The 15,997-nt window shown below is 46.9% G+C and overlaps 2 protein-coding genes across 2 annotated transcripts; both read left to right on the forward strand.

Annotated features, from left to right (window-relative positions):
- The first annotated feature begins 143 nt into the window (after positions 1 to 143).
- On the forward strand, positions 144 to 8,795 carry L3hypdh (trans-L-3-hydroxyproline dehydratase). Its single transcript, XM_038337886.1, has 5 exons — positions 144 to 843; positions 4,651 to 4,820; positions 7,028 to 7,150; positions 7,240 to 7,377; positions 8,436 to 8,795. The coding sequence occupies exons 1-5, from the start codon at positions 336 to 338 to the stop codon at positions 8,559 to 8,561; spliced, it is 1,065 nt and encodes a 354-aa protein (XP_038193814.1). The 5' UTR covers positions 144 to 335; the 3' UTR covers positions 8,562 to 8,795.
- Positions 8,796 to 9,587: 792 nt separating this feature from the next.
- Positions 9,588 to 15,775, forward strand: Gpr135 (G protein-coupled receptor 135). The gene has a single exon (XM_038336721.1). It carries the CDS (start codon positions 12,796 to 12,798, stop codon positions 14,167 to 14,169), a length of 1,374 nt encoding a protein of 457 aa, XP_038192649.1. The 5' UTR covers positions 9,588 to 12,795; the 3' UTR covers positions 14,170 to 15,775.
- The last annotated feature ends 222 nt before the right edge of the window (positions 15,776 to 15,997 follow it).

Consider the following 15,997-nt stretch of genomic DNA (forward strand, 5'->3'; position numbering starts at 1 on the left):
AGATTAAATTCTCCAAGGCCCCGCCCCCGTCTCTGTGGCCCCGCCCTCGTGGTGTGGCCGAGCCTCTGGATCCCCGCCCCCATGTGCGAACTAGTTTCTAGGCCCCGCCCCCGCCGCGTGTCTAGTCTCCGAGGCCCCGCCCCCGCCCTGTGTCCCTCTCCGAACCCGGTGGGCGCGCCCAGTCTAAGCTTGCAGGCTTGTCGCCCCGTGGTCTCCGCTCCGACGCCTGGCCCTGTGGTTGCCACCGGCCTTGCGCGTTCTCCCGTGGCGTTTGACATTTATCCCCTGCTTGGAGAGAGCGCCGCTGTGCTGAGCGGCAACCCCGGACGCAGACAATGGAGGCGGCGCTGTCAGTGGCCCGGCTGCCTCCGCACGACCCGAAGACACCCCCACTGTCGGTAGTGGATATGCACACGGGCGGCGAGCCCTTGCGCATCGTGCACGCCGGCTGTCCGGAGGTGGCCGGGCCCACGTTGCTGGCCAAGCGTCGCTACATGCGTCACCACCTCGACTACGTGCGACGGCGGCTGGTGTTCGAGCCCCGCGGCCACCGGGACATGTACGGGGCGGTCCTGGTGCCGAGCGAGCTGCCCAACGCGCACCTGGGCGTCTTGTTCCTGCATAACGAAGGCTACAGCTCCATGTGCGGCCACGCGGTGCTGGCGCTGGGCCGCTTCGCCATTGACTTTGGACTGGTGCCTGCTCCCGCAGACGGCGTCCAGGAGGCCCAGGTCAACATCCACTGCCCATGCGGGCTCGTGACTGCCTTCGTGGCATGTGAAGGTGGCCGCAGCCGCGGTCCTGTACGCTTCCACAGCGTCCCGGCCTTCGTCCTGGCCGCAGGTAAAGGGTGAGACCCTCTATCTAGGCCCCGTGTTCTGGGACACACTCCAGAGGAATCTAACCACGGCTCTTTGCTGAATAAACCTGCGCAACTAACCCCACCCTGCTTGCCTTAGCAATTCATAAAAAAGGTAATTCAAAGTTACTGCAAACACGCCTCAGCGTCTTGGTGGATGCAATTCAGTTATCTTGCCTAACCAGGCAAAGCCTGGGGGAGCTTGGCGTGGAGTGGCGAAGAAGTCTGTGCTTCCTTTACATCCCGACTCCACACTTGGTAAGCATTCGTAGAGATTTCACAGTAGAATGAAGTTAAGAGCAGAGGTCAGTGAGGTCCAATCTATCTTAGAATATGCTCGGTAAGCACATTTCTCCTAATAAGTTACTTAACATGACCTGTCTTTCCCCGGCTGTTAGGCTGTTAAGTGCTTTCCCTCTGCAGGGAGAATGTCAGTTCCAGGCCAGCATGAGCGACACGGTGAGACCCCTTGGCTTTGGGGAGGAACTCAATGACTGGGCAAGAACTATATTTGCAGGGGCAGATATTTCCTGCTCTTGCCTAAATCCACAAGTTCACAACCCCTCAGATCCCTGACTGAGTCTGTACCTTCATTTATTTCCACAGGTTCTTAGGGTTAAAAAGGAGCACATAAAACATTCTTAGAATTTTATTTTTTTAAAAGGTGATTACATGTGGACAGTTTTGTTTTGAGATAGGATCTCACTCTGTAGCCCTGGCTTGAACGACACCCTGGCAACTTCTATTAATAACTTTGATATTGGGGCTGGCCTCCATTGCACAGAGATCTGCCTGCCTCTGCCTCCTGAATGCTGGTAGAATTTTTTTAACATATCTGAAAAAATACTCATCAAGAAACAGAGACTTGGGCTGGAGAGATGGCTCAGAGGTTAAGAGCACTGGCTGCTCTTCCAGAGGTCCTGAGTTCAATTCCCAGCAACCACATAGTGACTCACAACCATCTGTACTGAGATCTGATGCCCTCCTCTGGCGTGCGGCATACATCAAGACAGAATGTTGTATACAAAATAAATAAATAAATCTTTTTAAAAAAAGAAAAAGAAACAGAGACTTGAAGATAGTGGGCTTGTTATTTCCTGGACATACAAAAACATGAACAGGATTTCCAGGTTCCCGAGTATAGGTCTTTGCCATCTCTGCAAGTGGGTCATCTGCAGAGGAACAACCCTGTTCCTCTGGCAGCTGGTGTTTTATCTTTTATCCAAGTTATCCTTCTAACCCAAGTGCTTATCAACCTGTGGATCACAGCCCTCCTTGGGGTTGCCTGGCCCTTTCATGGGGGTCTCTTAAGAGCCTCAGAATAGACAGATATTTGCTTCACGATTCATAACAGTAGCAACATTACAGTTACAGAGTAGCAACAGAAATAATTTTATGGTTGAGGGTCACCACAACGTGAGGAACTGTATTAAAGGGTCGCAACAGCTGGAAAGTTTGAGAACCTCTGCTAGAGAGAGCCTCTAGCCTGCCACTTGCCAGGCCCCTGTGCCCCAGGATAGCTATGAATGTGGTCCAACAGAAAAAGTAAAGTTACTTAAAACATGGAGTTGTTGTTTGTTTTTAATGGCTTACCTGTTTCTTATTGTCTCTGGGGTGCATGGCTCTCTAGCATGAACTTTGCCACAGTAGAAAGTCGGATACACTTGCAGGATTGAGTTTTTCAGTTCAGATGTCTAATATCTGACTGGAAGTAAGCTGGGAGCTAATTTGGTCCATCCAGGAATGAGGTTACATAACACTGCTTTTTCTCCCCAGTCTTCGAGCAATGCAAAGCATTCTTAGGAAAGCTGCTCTTGATCCTCCCGGAATAATTAGCCTCCGGATCAACCCGGGTGTGAATGACTCTGTAGCAGAACAGGCTTAGGGTAACCTCAGTAGGCAAACACCCGCGGGGATGAATGGCTCTGTGGAATTCGATGCCCTTGGGGGAGAATGAGTATAACAACCAGGCTGGCGCTTGAGGGAGACCATTTATGATTTTAGATTTAAAAAAAAAAAAAAAATGAAAAAAGAAAACAGCCGTTGAACTAGCTGGCTCCCTAGTTTCTCCCTAAGCAAGTCAAGCGGCAGGTTAGAGAGTCCACTCTGAGACCTAACAGCTGGCGGCAACGTTCATATTAGTCCCCGGTTGGTAAGGGGAGGGCTAGCCAAACCTTTAGATACCAGAGTTCCCACCAGCATCTCTGTGTGACAGCCACAAGTCAGTGGGCTTGAGTGCTCACGCTGAAGCCTTAGGAACAGGAAACCTTGCATCCCCGGCAGCACATGAAAGGCAGGAGGATGGTGTTGGAGAGCCTTGATCTGCCCCTTCCCATCTCAGCGACCATGTTCAGGAATGTCACCATCTCTGAAATGAAGGTGCAACCATACCCACGGGGGAGGGTTACAGAGTTCACTGCAGCCCCATGTGGTAAATTACGTTTGTTTTGTTCACTTTATCCCAGGGGTCTACCACAGTAGGCTGTAAATGAATAGGAGTTGAACGATAGCTAAGTAAATGAAATTTGGAAAGTGTGCCTATTGGCAATTGGAGTCTCTTGAGAATGCCATTCCTATTGGAAATTAAACTTTGACTTCCACCTTAGCATTCACCAAACCCACTAACCCGTGCTGGGTATTCTCTATGTATTACTGCACGGATTTTCAAAGCAGCTCTTGTAGGGGGACGTACAAGTTCCTCTTTCTGTGCAAGAACGGCAAAGCTGTGCAGAGGAGCAGAACCAGGAGCCAGACCCAAGCCTGGCAGGTTCATCCTTTCATCCTGAACATCTTTGCAATTCACAGAGATCCATTTCGATTTTCTGGAAAGCTTATATATCCAACCTCATTCACAGCGTGTGCCGCATTTGAGATTTTTGTCTTTTTTGTCTAAGTGAACTTGAGAAGAAAGGGCTGCTTTATTCAGCCTGTAACTCTTGGGTACCCACGTGGTAGATACTCTTCCGGTAGGAATGTCCTAGGTGTAACCCGAGGGAAATCGATGTAAAATCCTAGTGATGAGCTTGCGTAGACAAAGGAAAGATGCTAGATTTGGGATGGAGTTCTAAACACAGGTTACATATTTCAGGGGAACGGGCTGGGATGAGAGTCAGGGGCTTCTGCGTTGGACTCCAAGCTTTGCCACTTCTTTAGTGGGCTTCTCAGAATTATGGGAGCATCTTAAATTTCAGCACCTGTCTCTCAGTGCTGAAGTAGTGGAGGCAATGTGTCTGGCACATGGAATGTACTCATGGTCTCTCAATTTCCAATGCCAGCAATTTAGTTATTTAAGAAGAAAAGTGGCAGGCAGCCAGGCATGGTGATGCATACCTGGAAGCCCAGTGCTGCTGGTACGGGACGTGCTACCATACCCAGCTGAAAAAAGAAATCTCTAAAATTTCCCTTTTGGCATTATAACTGAAGATCGCCAGTTTGTGAATAACGTTCAGATCCCACTGAAGCCTACTCTACTAGTGTGTACTCCTTCGTGGTGTTGACAGGTGGCTGTCCCAGAGTTTTCCCATCTCCTAGTCACCCTCTATGACAACCTCTATTGTGGGTCCCTACAACAGAACCTCAGAGTAGTTAACAGACATGCACATATAATCAAAGAGCAACACATCAGATATATTCTAATTGAAGCAAACAATTTAAACAAGAAAATGCACGTAGCCCTCATTTGCCCAACACTTATTTTGAAAATGGATTTCGGTTTCATTTCTTTCTACTGTGAGCATTTCTCCTGTGATTTTTTTCCCCCTAACAAACTTACCTGTAAACACCTCTTGCAGATCTCACAGTGGACGTTCCTGGGCATGGAAAGGTGGTGCTGGACATCGCGTACGGTGGGGCATTTTATGCATTTGTTAGTGCAGAAAAATTAGGACTTGACGTGTGTTCTGCAAAGACGAGGGACCTTGTGGAGGCAGCAAGCACGGTGACAGAAGCAGTGAAAGCTCAGGTGAATCCCCGTACTACCTTGATGACAGAGGCTCCCTCAGTGCTTGATAAATACAAACGATCACATCCATAAGGAAAGTATGCACCTGCGCCTGCAGTCAGACTAAGACGAGTGTACTGGCTAAAGGACTCTCGTATGATCCTTGTGAATCCCAGCTTTGACACTGGGAGCACTCATAACCTGACCTCTGTGGGTTTCAGTTTTCCCACTCTTTAAAATCACATCAGTTTAGGTGGTTAGCAACTCAAGAGTATATTCTTTCATTTCTAGCATAATTCTGCCAATCGACCTAGAGTCAGGACTCATAGATGAAAGAACATTACAATATTTGAAAGTTACGTGACAATTTAATTAGTGGTCAGAATAAGTAGCGTGATGGTATCTAATATACTTGCATTGATCATGTTATGGGCCCACTTAACAAGGCATTAGTTTGAAAAAAAATATAAAAGATAGAAAAACGAAAATATGTAGCACTGGGCTCAAGAGATGGCTGAGGGGTTAAGAACACTGGCTGCTTTTACAACGAACCCAGGCATTCCCAGCACCCACATGGAAGCTCACAACGTCCTTAATTCTAGCTCCAGGGGATCTGATGCCCTCTTCTGGCTCCTTGAGTACCAGGCACATATGTGCATAGACATGCTTGCAAGCAAGACAGACATAAAATTATTTATTTATTGGTTTTTAGAAACAGGGTTTCTCTGTGTATCTCTGGCTGTTCTGGAACTCACTCTGTAGACCAGACTGGTCTTGAATTCACAGAGATCTGACTGCCTCTACTTCCCTGAGTGCTGGGAGTAAAGGTGTGTGCCACCACCGCATGGCAAAATAAAAATATTTTTAAAGAAAATATACAGCATATTACTGTTTGAAATTACCACTTTTTAGGGCTATCAATACCAATAAACCGAATTGTTTTACCATGGTTTATTCTAACACTCTTAATTTACTTCAGCTTTCTATCCTATCAGACAGCTAATGGCTTAAAATTTTAATACAAAATAATTCCACTTAATTTTTTTTAATGAAACCAAGAAACGGGGGGGGGCTCATTTTCTTAATAAAAGGAGTAAGTTTGAGCTTTTTGTTAAAGCTTGAGCTGCTCAGGCAGGTGATAAAGGCAAAGGGTAGGCTTGGAGAGAACCCAGAGGCCTTGTACTTCGAGAGAATTGAAGTTCCATCATGGGAGTATCAGGCAGAATACTTGTCAATTACTGGCCATCCATATTGTTGGTGCAGGTTTAGGGAAAGACGTTTTGTAGAGCAAGGTCCAAGGTTAATGCACTCTGAGTCCAACCTTACTCTCTTACCATATATTTAACAAGAATTTGTTGTGGATATCTGACATTAATCTAGGACAAACACCAGTGTCCCAGAAGCTTGGTCCCTTGGAAGGAGCTAGCATGCCCATGACATGCGCGGTAGCCATGACGTGCGCGGTAGCCATGACGTGCGCTAGTGGAGGAAAGCACAGAACTTTAAGCAATGACAAAAACAAGTTTGCAGGCCTCTTTAACTTGGTTTCATAGACTGGAGTTTAGGAACCCAGGTCTGTTTCAGTGGCTTGTGATAAATGTGTGAAGATGAGTATGGTGATCTCAGACATTATGGTCAGATATTACAGAAGTCCAGGAAAAGCTCACCTACTGGTCCTCCCAGGAACCGAAGCTTTCTGCCTTTGGTCCTGGATCTACTTTCCCACTGATAGCCCCGAGCTGTGTGTCTGCACAGCCACTGCTTTCCATGGAACCTCTAATTGTGTTCTGTTTTCCCCTCTTCCTTCAATTGTTTCTTACTTACGAGTAGCCTCTGAATTCTTTTAACGATCCTTCAGAAAAGTTTTACTCTGTTAGATTTTCCCACATTCTCCCCTTCCATGGGATGGTTTTAGCTCAGGCATAGCCAGCCTGTGGACCAACCCATCATGAATTCAGCTCTCCACAGAGGGTGTGTACTGAGCATGCATATAAAATACGTACTGCTCTTGTAGTTGAGGTTAGATAAGAAGAACTTCCTCAGAAGGAACTCAACATAAGAATCATAACTGCCAATAAAACTGTATCTAGAGAGTAACATAATATCAAACATTAATTTAGGTGATTCTCAAAAATGATACATATTGAGAAAATTAAGTCTGTCATTGACATTATTTCTAAAGACAAAATTTGAATCAAAACATTTTACATATGGTCATTTTATTGCAGTTTAAAATCAAGCATCCCGAGAGCGAAGACCTTGGTTTTCTGTATGGAACTATTTTAACAGATGGAAAAGATGCTTACAGCGAGGAGCCCACCACCAACATCTGCGTGTTTGCAGATGAACAGGTGGGTACCAGGGCCGCGACTGTTAGACTTGAACCCTAGAACAGCCGGTAGAGAACACTCAATTCCTGTCATTACTGGTTCTGACACAGGTCGACAGAAGCCCCACCGGCTCGGGAGTGACAGCCCGAATTGCTCTGCAGTATCATAAGGGCCTTCTGCAGCTGGACCAGACCAGAACCTTCCAAAGCAGCGCAACTGGCTCTGTGTTCACGGGGCGTGCTGTGAGGGTCAGTGTAACTCTGGCTTCTTGTTGGGAGACAGAAGAGGCAGGGCTGGGTGCTGGATGAGTTCCTGGACTTGGGAGTGAGCCTGTCCAACCATCAATCCTCAAGGTGTAGTGTTGGCACCTCGGGTTTGACCCACTGTCCTTTCTATGAGTCAAAACTATGTTCATCAAGATATACGAAGACACGGTTAGCCTTGCCCTCACTCTCTCAGAAGCAGACAGGCTACACTCTGAGTGAACATGTGAATGACTGAGTGCAGAAGCAGGTGAGAATCCCGCTGTTTCTATTGAGACAGACAGGAGTGGGCATTGCAAGATTGAAAAATGGCGCCACTTTTCTCGTTTAAAACTTTTTTTTGCAACAGTTATTTACAAAGAGCGCGTATACATTTCTGTGCATTCATTGCTTTGTAACCAGTTTGTTTTCAAACGAAGCAGTGAACAAATACCTTTAATTCCCAGTAAGTACTGAGGGGTATTCCATGCATAAAGAAGAGCTTGTGGAGCTCCTCAAATATTAAGGTGAAAAGGGCTTTTGAGACCAGAAGATCTGAGAAGTACTGCATTAGAGTGGGAGCCTTTTTGGTTTTTGACTTATTCTATGGAAGTACTGTAATTCAAAGAGTAGCACATAAAAGATGCGAGTTGTGGAAATAGAATTTTTGTAATGAAATCAAATGCAAATGTGCTAACAGTGAATCTGCTCGCTAGCAAATGAAACCTGTTAGAGAATGATGAATCTACATTAGTGGATGAACGCACTCATGGAGAATCCTTTAACGTAGGAAGCAATCTACCCTAACGCAGCTGTTTTTCAGGATTTGTTTCTGAATACTGACGGTCCCGCTTAGCTGGCTTCTGGGTTCCTAGTCCCTCTCCCATGTGCCCCATTTCCAGTTAACTAAAACACAATCTGACCTTGTCACCCCCTTAAAAACCTTCCCGTGCCTGAGGATCAACACCTGGGTTTCTCTGGCTGTAAGAGCCAAGAGCCCAGCCTGCAGGACACCAAACAACCGCAGGATTTTCCCAGCTTGCGCCTCTTGTCTTCTTTTTCAGGAAGGGAAGTGCGGGGATTTCAAAGCTGTCATAGTGGAGGTTGCAGGACGAGCCCATTACACGGGGACAGCAAGCCTGACAGTGGAAGACGACGACCCCTTGAGGGATGGCTTTCTTCTCAAGTGACCTTGCCCGTGAGCTTTAAGGTTTTCCTTCTAAAGTAATTACCTGTGAGTGGTGTTTTCTCTGTATTATATGAAAATCAGCGTCCAGTTACCCATATAGGCTAATTTTATAATTTCTAGAACAGTATACTAAGGCTAAATGCAAGGCATTATTCTTCCTGCTTGCAAACCTTTTGAGCCTAAATATCACTGATGTGGCATACAAAGTGCAAAAAAATTCAGAAACGTTTCAATCAAATTAAAACCTAGTTTCTTGATCTACGCTGTGGAAATGGAAGTTCTTTGTTTTAAAGTTTCTTTGGATGATAGCTTCAGTCATAGACCACACAGCAGTAAACTTTGTGAGTCTGTTATTTTAATGCTTCAGTTTGAGTGAAATAAAGGCCTCCATAAGCAGCATGCTGAGGAAGCGGGTTATTACGAGGTTCTCAACACTTGGCATAAATAATCCTGGAAAGATGACCTGGAGTCAGCTTCTTTGATAGGCATCGTTATAGGGGCTGCTGGGGTGTTGCCTTTGCTGCTGAGCCCTCATCATCTACACCCACTGGTACCCAAGTGCCACAAAGTCACTGACTGGTGCTGCAAAGACCAACAGGTAACCAGATTTTTGCCATCCCTAGGATGGTGCTTTTGGGTTAGGGAGTGGTATTTTGTTCGTTGTGTGTTTGGATGGTTGTTTTTCCTTTGGTTTATTCATTGGTTTTAAGTATTGGCTCTAGAAGCTCATGCTACACTGTTGAAATACAGATGGGAAGTGAAAATTAATCTCTGAACCTTTACAATGAAACGAATCTCATGTCCTATCAGCTGAAGCTTGACTGGTAAGTTCTTCTTCACTGACGGGGTACTAACAAGGAAAGTCCAGATTAGAGATAAAGAAGATAGAAAAGGTAGGCTCGGGGGATCTTGCACAGGTCATGTCTTTTGCCAAACAAGTTCTTTAAGAAGTATACCATCTTGTATACTGTTTGAGGTGGGGAGGGGGGGGCGCAAAACTAGCAATAAGCTATTATACTATTATACAATGGGACAAAGTCAGCAGGAAGCTAAGTCAAGCAGTGTTGCCCAAGGGGAGCACAGGATACCTCAGAGGTATCACAGGCCACACACACAGAGTTCTTGGGACTGATAACTCCAGTCTCTTCAGTGGGAAAAGCCAAGATCCCAGGAAAGGAAACACAACTTCTTCTAGGCCCTGGCTCCAGCCCCAGCCTGGACTCGGGCAAGTCTCCCTGGACAAGGACACGGACTTAGCTTCCTTTTGTCCTGTCCTGAAGCCTCTGAGAAAGCCTTGGGTCAGCTCAACTCTCAACAATCAGCTGCTTGCTAGACTTAGAACATGAAAAAAATCACATTACTAGCATTATTGCCAGTTAATACTTACCTTTCAGCCTCTTAAAAATATTGCTTGAAAGCCAGTTGTGGGGACACATGCCTGTAGTCCCAGCCCTTGGGGGTAGAGCCAAGAAGATTATAAAGTTTGAGGTCAGCCAATTCATTCAGGCCCTGACTTCTAATAATCGGGAATAAAATAAAATGGATCATTGTCTGTCATCTATTGAAACATTAACTGTGATACCCTCGGAGAATACAGTAGACCTTTTGTGAGGTGTGCAGTATAGTACTTCAGTTCTGAGCACACCAGATACTGAATTAGTCCATGTTAAGTGGCTCCGTCACTCAGCAGACCTTCATTGACTTATTTTTGGAGGTCTGTAACTTGATTACCTAACCCAAAGAAAAAATATGAAGTGAATATCTGTTATTTCCCCATTACCTCCAAGCAGTTCAGGTTTGTGTCAACACCATCAGTTACCCCAAAGGAAAAGGGAAAGAGGTGCTGTCATCATCAACTCAGGGTGACTAAATTTCCATAGAGTAGGGGATTTGCCCCATTTAATGAAATAAAAATAGAATCACTGTTTTCTCTCTTAATCTCATGTCTCATTAACTAGAACAAACGCATTGTTTTAGAGTCACATTTCTTGATGGCGCACATATGCAGCCTCTGTCTGAAAGAGCACACTGCAGTGTGTGCAGTGAGTGTCCCGTGGCTACCAAGGGTGCAGAACTTTTGCTGTGGCAGAGTTAGGAATCGCCAGTTCTGGCAGTGCCAACGAGCCGATGACGTTTAGTTATTTCTCTTCTTGTTTTAGAATTGTCTGCAGATAGTACACTCCCCATTAACTGCCTCAGGGTAGAGCTCTCTGCCTCGCCTGTAGGACACTATTGCTTCATTCCACTTATGTATGGTAAAGAGATTCCAGACAGGCATGTTGGCTCACTCTGGTATAGCCAGTCCAGAGAGTGTGACTCCAAGAAACTGGTAATACCTAACATCCAACATTCTAACCCCAACTGCGTGTGGCCTAGAATTCAGACACCGACAGCTTCAACACTCTGCTCTCAATGTCGCCTTTGTATTTCCCGCCTCTCTTCCTCCTCTCATGGTACTCCAGCTTTGTGTACACAGTCTCTGTCAGCCACCCTAGCAACTCAATCTCCGTTGCATTTCATTCCTTCATTTTTAAAAACACTTATTTCCTTGTTATACGTTTGTGTTTGCCTAAGATTGTAAGTCTTTTGGGACAAGGCCCTTATTTGCTCCGTGCTAGAACTAGGCATTAATGGTTGCAGATTGAATTTACTAAATAAGTTAATCTATAAGGATTATATTTTCATATTGAATGATTGTCAGCTGGGGGTTGCTTTTACCCTGAATGGGGAACGCGGCGATTTCTGCAGGCAGTTTTAGTTGTTGCAGCTGAGAGACGTGCTGCTGGCAATCTAATGGGCAGATACTAGAAATGTTGCTGAGGGCTCTACGTGGAACAGTTCCCACCAGAACAAGAACGACCTGGCCCAGACTGATAGCAAGAAATCCTTAAATGCACTGTTAAGTTTCCTGTAGCGTACACTGAAATAAGCCCATTAGCCCTAATGCAGACTCAAAGACCTGCAAGTGGCCTAGTTATTCTTTAAGAATTTCTCAAGCTTGTGGGTGCATTAGCATCTCCGGGAGAGCTTGTCAAAGCACTAGAGTCTGGATCTCCTCTCAAGTATCAGAACAGTAGATTCTGCATTGCTGGAAGTTCTTGAGCCGTGCTGATGTTGTTGGCTCCAGACCCGCATTTTGTGAACAGCTGCTTTAAAGAGCACAGGTAACCGGAGGATTGACTTAGCCTTTCCTCCTCAAGGTCATAGCCACGGACTAGAGAGGCAACCTTGCTGGGCAGCCAGGCCTTTCCTGGTCCTGTCTCTCCCCACTCAGTATCTGCCAGAGTGTCTGTGACTGGCCATGCCTTAATATACCACACAGACCGCATTCTAGAGACCAAATGGTAATAGTGGGGAACCTATGTCTCTCTCTGCCCTCTGCTCATGCATTAACCAGTTACCATCCAGAGGTCCAGGACCCTGAACAGTAGATGACATCTTCCCTCCTACATCCGCGTGCCAGTCCTTGAGAGTATCAGCTCCGAATCAGGCTTAAGGGAGGGAGGAGTCCAGACTCAAGAATATTGAGTGTCAGAAAGAAATCTATTAAAACAAGTTTGTTACATCAGTAGTTTTCAAAGAGTGACCCTTGGACCATCATCATCATCACCACCCATACAAATTCTTGATCCTCACTCCATTATCTGAAACTGAGATTGTTACATAGTCACGCATAACATGCCCTCTGAGTGTTTCTGTTGCTGGCTTAAAATATAGACGTATAGGAAACACCCCCCACCCCACAAGTTCAAGAACTCCTGATGTGGACTGTTTTCCTTTCTTACCTGTGGACGCCAGAGATGCCCACAGCATCAGTACCCTCACAAAGGCTTCCCTGTAGGACCTCTGCGCCCGACAGGAAAGAGCAAGACCACCTCGGTAGAATCTGCCATTCATGTGCGGGCTTTTCTGATTGTCTCTGGCATGGCAGGGTGCTGGAGGTAGACCATACCAGCCCTCAGACACCCAGACGCTGGCGGGATCGCCTCGAGCTGGGGAAGGAGATGATGTGGGCCGGTTTTCTGGGGTACCCGGCTGGCGTCCCGCCCTGCGTTCTGCGTAAACAGGCGGTTCCCTCGGCAACGCCTGGAACCCACGTCAAGGTTCTACCAGTGCGGGGTGGTGACCGCCCCATTTCGGCCGAGCCCCACCCACTCCTCGCGGCGGGCGCTTGGGTTCGCTCAGCCCTTCACCCTGCTGCGGGATGAGCAGAGCGGCGATCTGCGCGGGGCCCCATGGAGGAGCAGGCGCGGCCCCCTGGCCGCCCGCCCGCGAGCGTGGCCTTACCAGGCAGCGCTCATCCGGGCGGGGCGGCTTCCACGGCCACCGCGGCCGCGCTGTCGTTCAGCGCCGTCGCCACGGTAACGCTGGGAAACCAGAGTGATGCGGGCCGGCCTGAGGCGGCGGGGTCTCGGGGTCCAGCGCCGCTGCTGTGGCACGGGGCGGCGGTGGCCGCCCAGGCGCTCGTGCTCCTGCTCATCTTCCTACTGTCTAGCCTGGGCAACTGCGCGGTGATGGGGGTGATCGTGAAGCACCGGCAGCTGCGCACGGTCACCAACGCTTTCATCCTGTCGTTGTCCCTGTCGGACCTGCTCACCGCGCTGCTCTGTCTACCCGCCGCCTTCCTAGACCTGTTCGCGCCTCCCGAGGACTCGGGGCCCTGGCGCAGCTTCTGCGCCGCCAGCCGCTTCTTCAGTTCGTGCTTTGGCATCGTGTCCACGTTCAGCGTGGCGCTCATCTCGCTGGACCGTTACTGCGCCATCGTGCGTCCGCCGCGGGATAAACTGGGCCGGCGACGCGCTCTGCAGCTGCTGGCCGGAGCCTGGCTGGCGGCGCTCGGCTTCTCGCTGCCCTGGGAGCTGCTTCGGGCGCCTCGGGAGCCCCCTGCTCCGCAGAGCTTCCACCGCTGCCTTTACCGGACCTCGCCAGACCCCGCTCAGCTGGGCGCCATCTACAGCGTGGGGTTGGTGGTGGCCTGCTACCTGCTGCCCTTTCTGCTGATGTGCTTCTGCCGCTACCACATCTGCAGGACCGTGCGCCTGTCGGACGTGCGCGTGCGGCCCATGACCACCTACGCGCGCGTGCTGCGCTTCTTCAGCGAGGTGCGCACGGCCACCACCGTGCTCATCATGATTATCTTCGTCATCTGCTGCTGGGGCCCCTACTGCTTCCTGGTGCTTCTGGCGGCGACTCGGCAGGGTCAGGCCACTCAGGCTCCCTCGTTGCTCAATGTGGCGGCTGTCTGGCTGACGTGGGCCAATGGGGCTATCAACCCTGTCATCTATGCCATCCGCAACCCCAACATTTCCATGCTCCTAGGGCGCAATCGTGAGGAAGGTTACAGGACTAGGAACATGGATGCTTTTTTGCCCAGCCAAGGCCTAGGTTTGCAGGCCAGAAGCCTCAATCACCTTCGAAATGGCTGTACCAGCAGGCTAGGGGGTTGTAGCAGGATGCCTTCTTCCAACCCGGCTAGCGGGACAGGAGGGGAAGTGGTCATGTGGGCTCGCAAAAACCCAGTTGTGCTCTTCTTCCGAGAGGGACCACCAGATCCAGTTATGGCAGTTGGCAAACAGCATAAATCTGAAGCCGGAGACAGTAGCCACTAAGAAGGGTTGAGGCGAACAGCTTGGAATAACAGCAGATTTCCACCCCTCTCATTTAGTGAGGCAGGGATCGGGAAGAATTGTGAATTTCATAAAGCCAAACATTTAAAACTAAAAAGACAGAAATGGGAGGGGTACCACTTTATCCCCAAACATAAAAGTCGCAAAAGACCATCCCCTTTCTTCAGAAGTGCCAAAAGGAGTGTGAAATGCAAAATGTAAAACAATCTTAAACCACACAGCCAAGTGTTGTGAGGTCTAAGTGCAAAAAAAGCAACAAAAATAAAATTTACAGTTACTGCAAAGCTCATGTTACAGGAATCACACTGTGAAACAGATGCCATTGAACTGAAAGATTTATTCAAATACTGATTTGGGGGGAATGAGCAAAGACCCTCAGATCTGTTTGAAGGCCCCTGTACTTCACCAGCATTCAAAGAAACCAGATTCTAGAGTCTGCCTGCGTGACCTGTTTCAGGTGCTTAGAGCTGAGAGCTAAAACAACATTACACCGATTGGTGCCCTCCCCCGGAACTTCTGTGCGAAATTCTAAATTTAGAGTCTATTTTGAACCACTTCCGGATTTTTGAAAAGATCGTTTATTACTAGATATAATTCAGTGGTCCAAAGGGCACATGAACATAATGTGGTTCTTTAAACAGAAGTTCAATATTATCCATAAAAACCGATGTTCCTTTGAAGCCCATTTTAGTCCCCAAATTAGCTGTCTTGGGAACCTAGGCTCTGTCCTTATTCTAAACTGTTGTTCCTGTTTGATAGCTTGTGTAGATGCCACTCCAAATGCTTTCATTAATAATAATAATAACTTTCACACTGGAAAAATCTTTGTCTACTGGGATAACTGTGTTTGTGTTTTTGTTTATTTTGTTTTTTGATAGAGCCCAAAATGTAATTTGAAGTCAGATTGCTTGAATCAGGTGAGTGCTGCTCAATATTAATATGCACATATATGTATCATATATATGTCTTCTACATACTGGCTGTGCTACTCACCCTTTAATTGCCAAACGTGATTCCAAAGAGGAATTCTAAAAGTAATATGGAAAGTATGGCCACATCCTTGGAATAGTCGTAGAATCTCCTACGAGGACATACTTTCTATTTAGAAGTTTGGATATTTTTTAGTAGCAAATATTATAGCCATCATTGGAAAGATAATTGGTATGGTATTGCAATAATTGGTTTAATTGCAAGATGAGACATACATCTGTAGGCACAGGTTGGAGAGATACCTCAAGCAAACTGAAAATACTTTCAGAAACTTGCAAAAACAATTTTTTACAATAATCCAGAAGCACAATCTATGCTTTGTATATGCAAAATTTTTCACACTGAATGTCACTTTGATTTTTTTTCTTTCCTCTTCCTGCTTCTCTTTAACTCAGTATTCCACAGCTTTAGCTGAATAATCATTTTTAAAAGTATGAAAATGCATATTATGTGAAGATTTTTATTGTGAACTAGCCAGCATTATTTTTCTTGTAAAGTATTTAAAATGTTTGTTAGTATGTAAGCCTGTATGCCAGACAAATGTACATTACTTTGTAATCAAAGATAGAAATACATGATCTCTGTCTTGATGATCAAAGATTGTTTTAATTTTTTTTTATTCTCCGGGTATCTGTCACCACAGTCAGAACTTGGTAAATTATCTGGGTATGTTATTGCTACGTCAGTGTGGCACAAAGGCGATGAGGAAAATCCTCCCTTCTAAAGCCTGTTGTCAAAGGTTATAGGCTTAATGCAACCAGAAGAACATTTAATGGGTACCTGCTGTCTTTGCCTGCCAAAGTGTGTGTGTGTGTGTGTG

Source organism: Arvicola amphibius, chromosome 7, assembly GCF_903992535.2.
Source record: "Arvicola amphibius chromosome 7, mArvAmp1.2, whole genome shotgun sequence".
NCBI lineage: Eukaryota > Metazoa > Chordata > Mammalia > Rodentia > Cricetidae > Arvicola > Arvicola amphibius.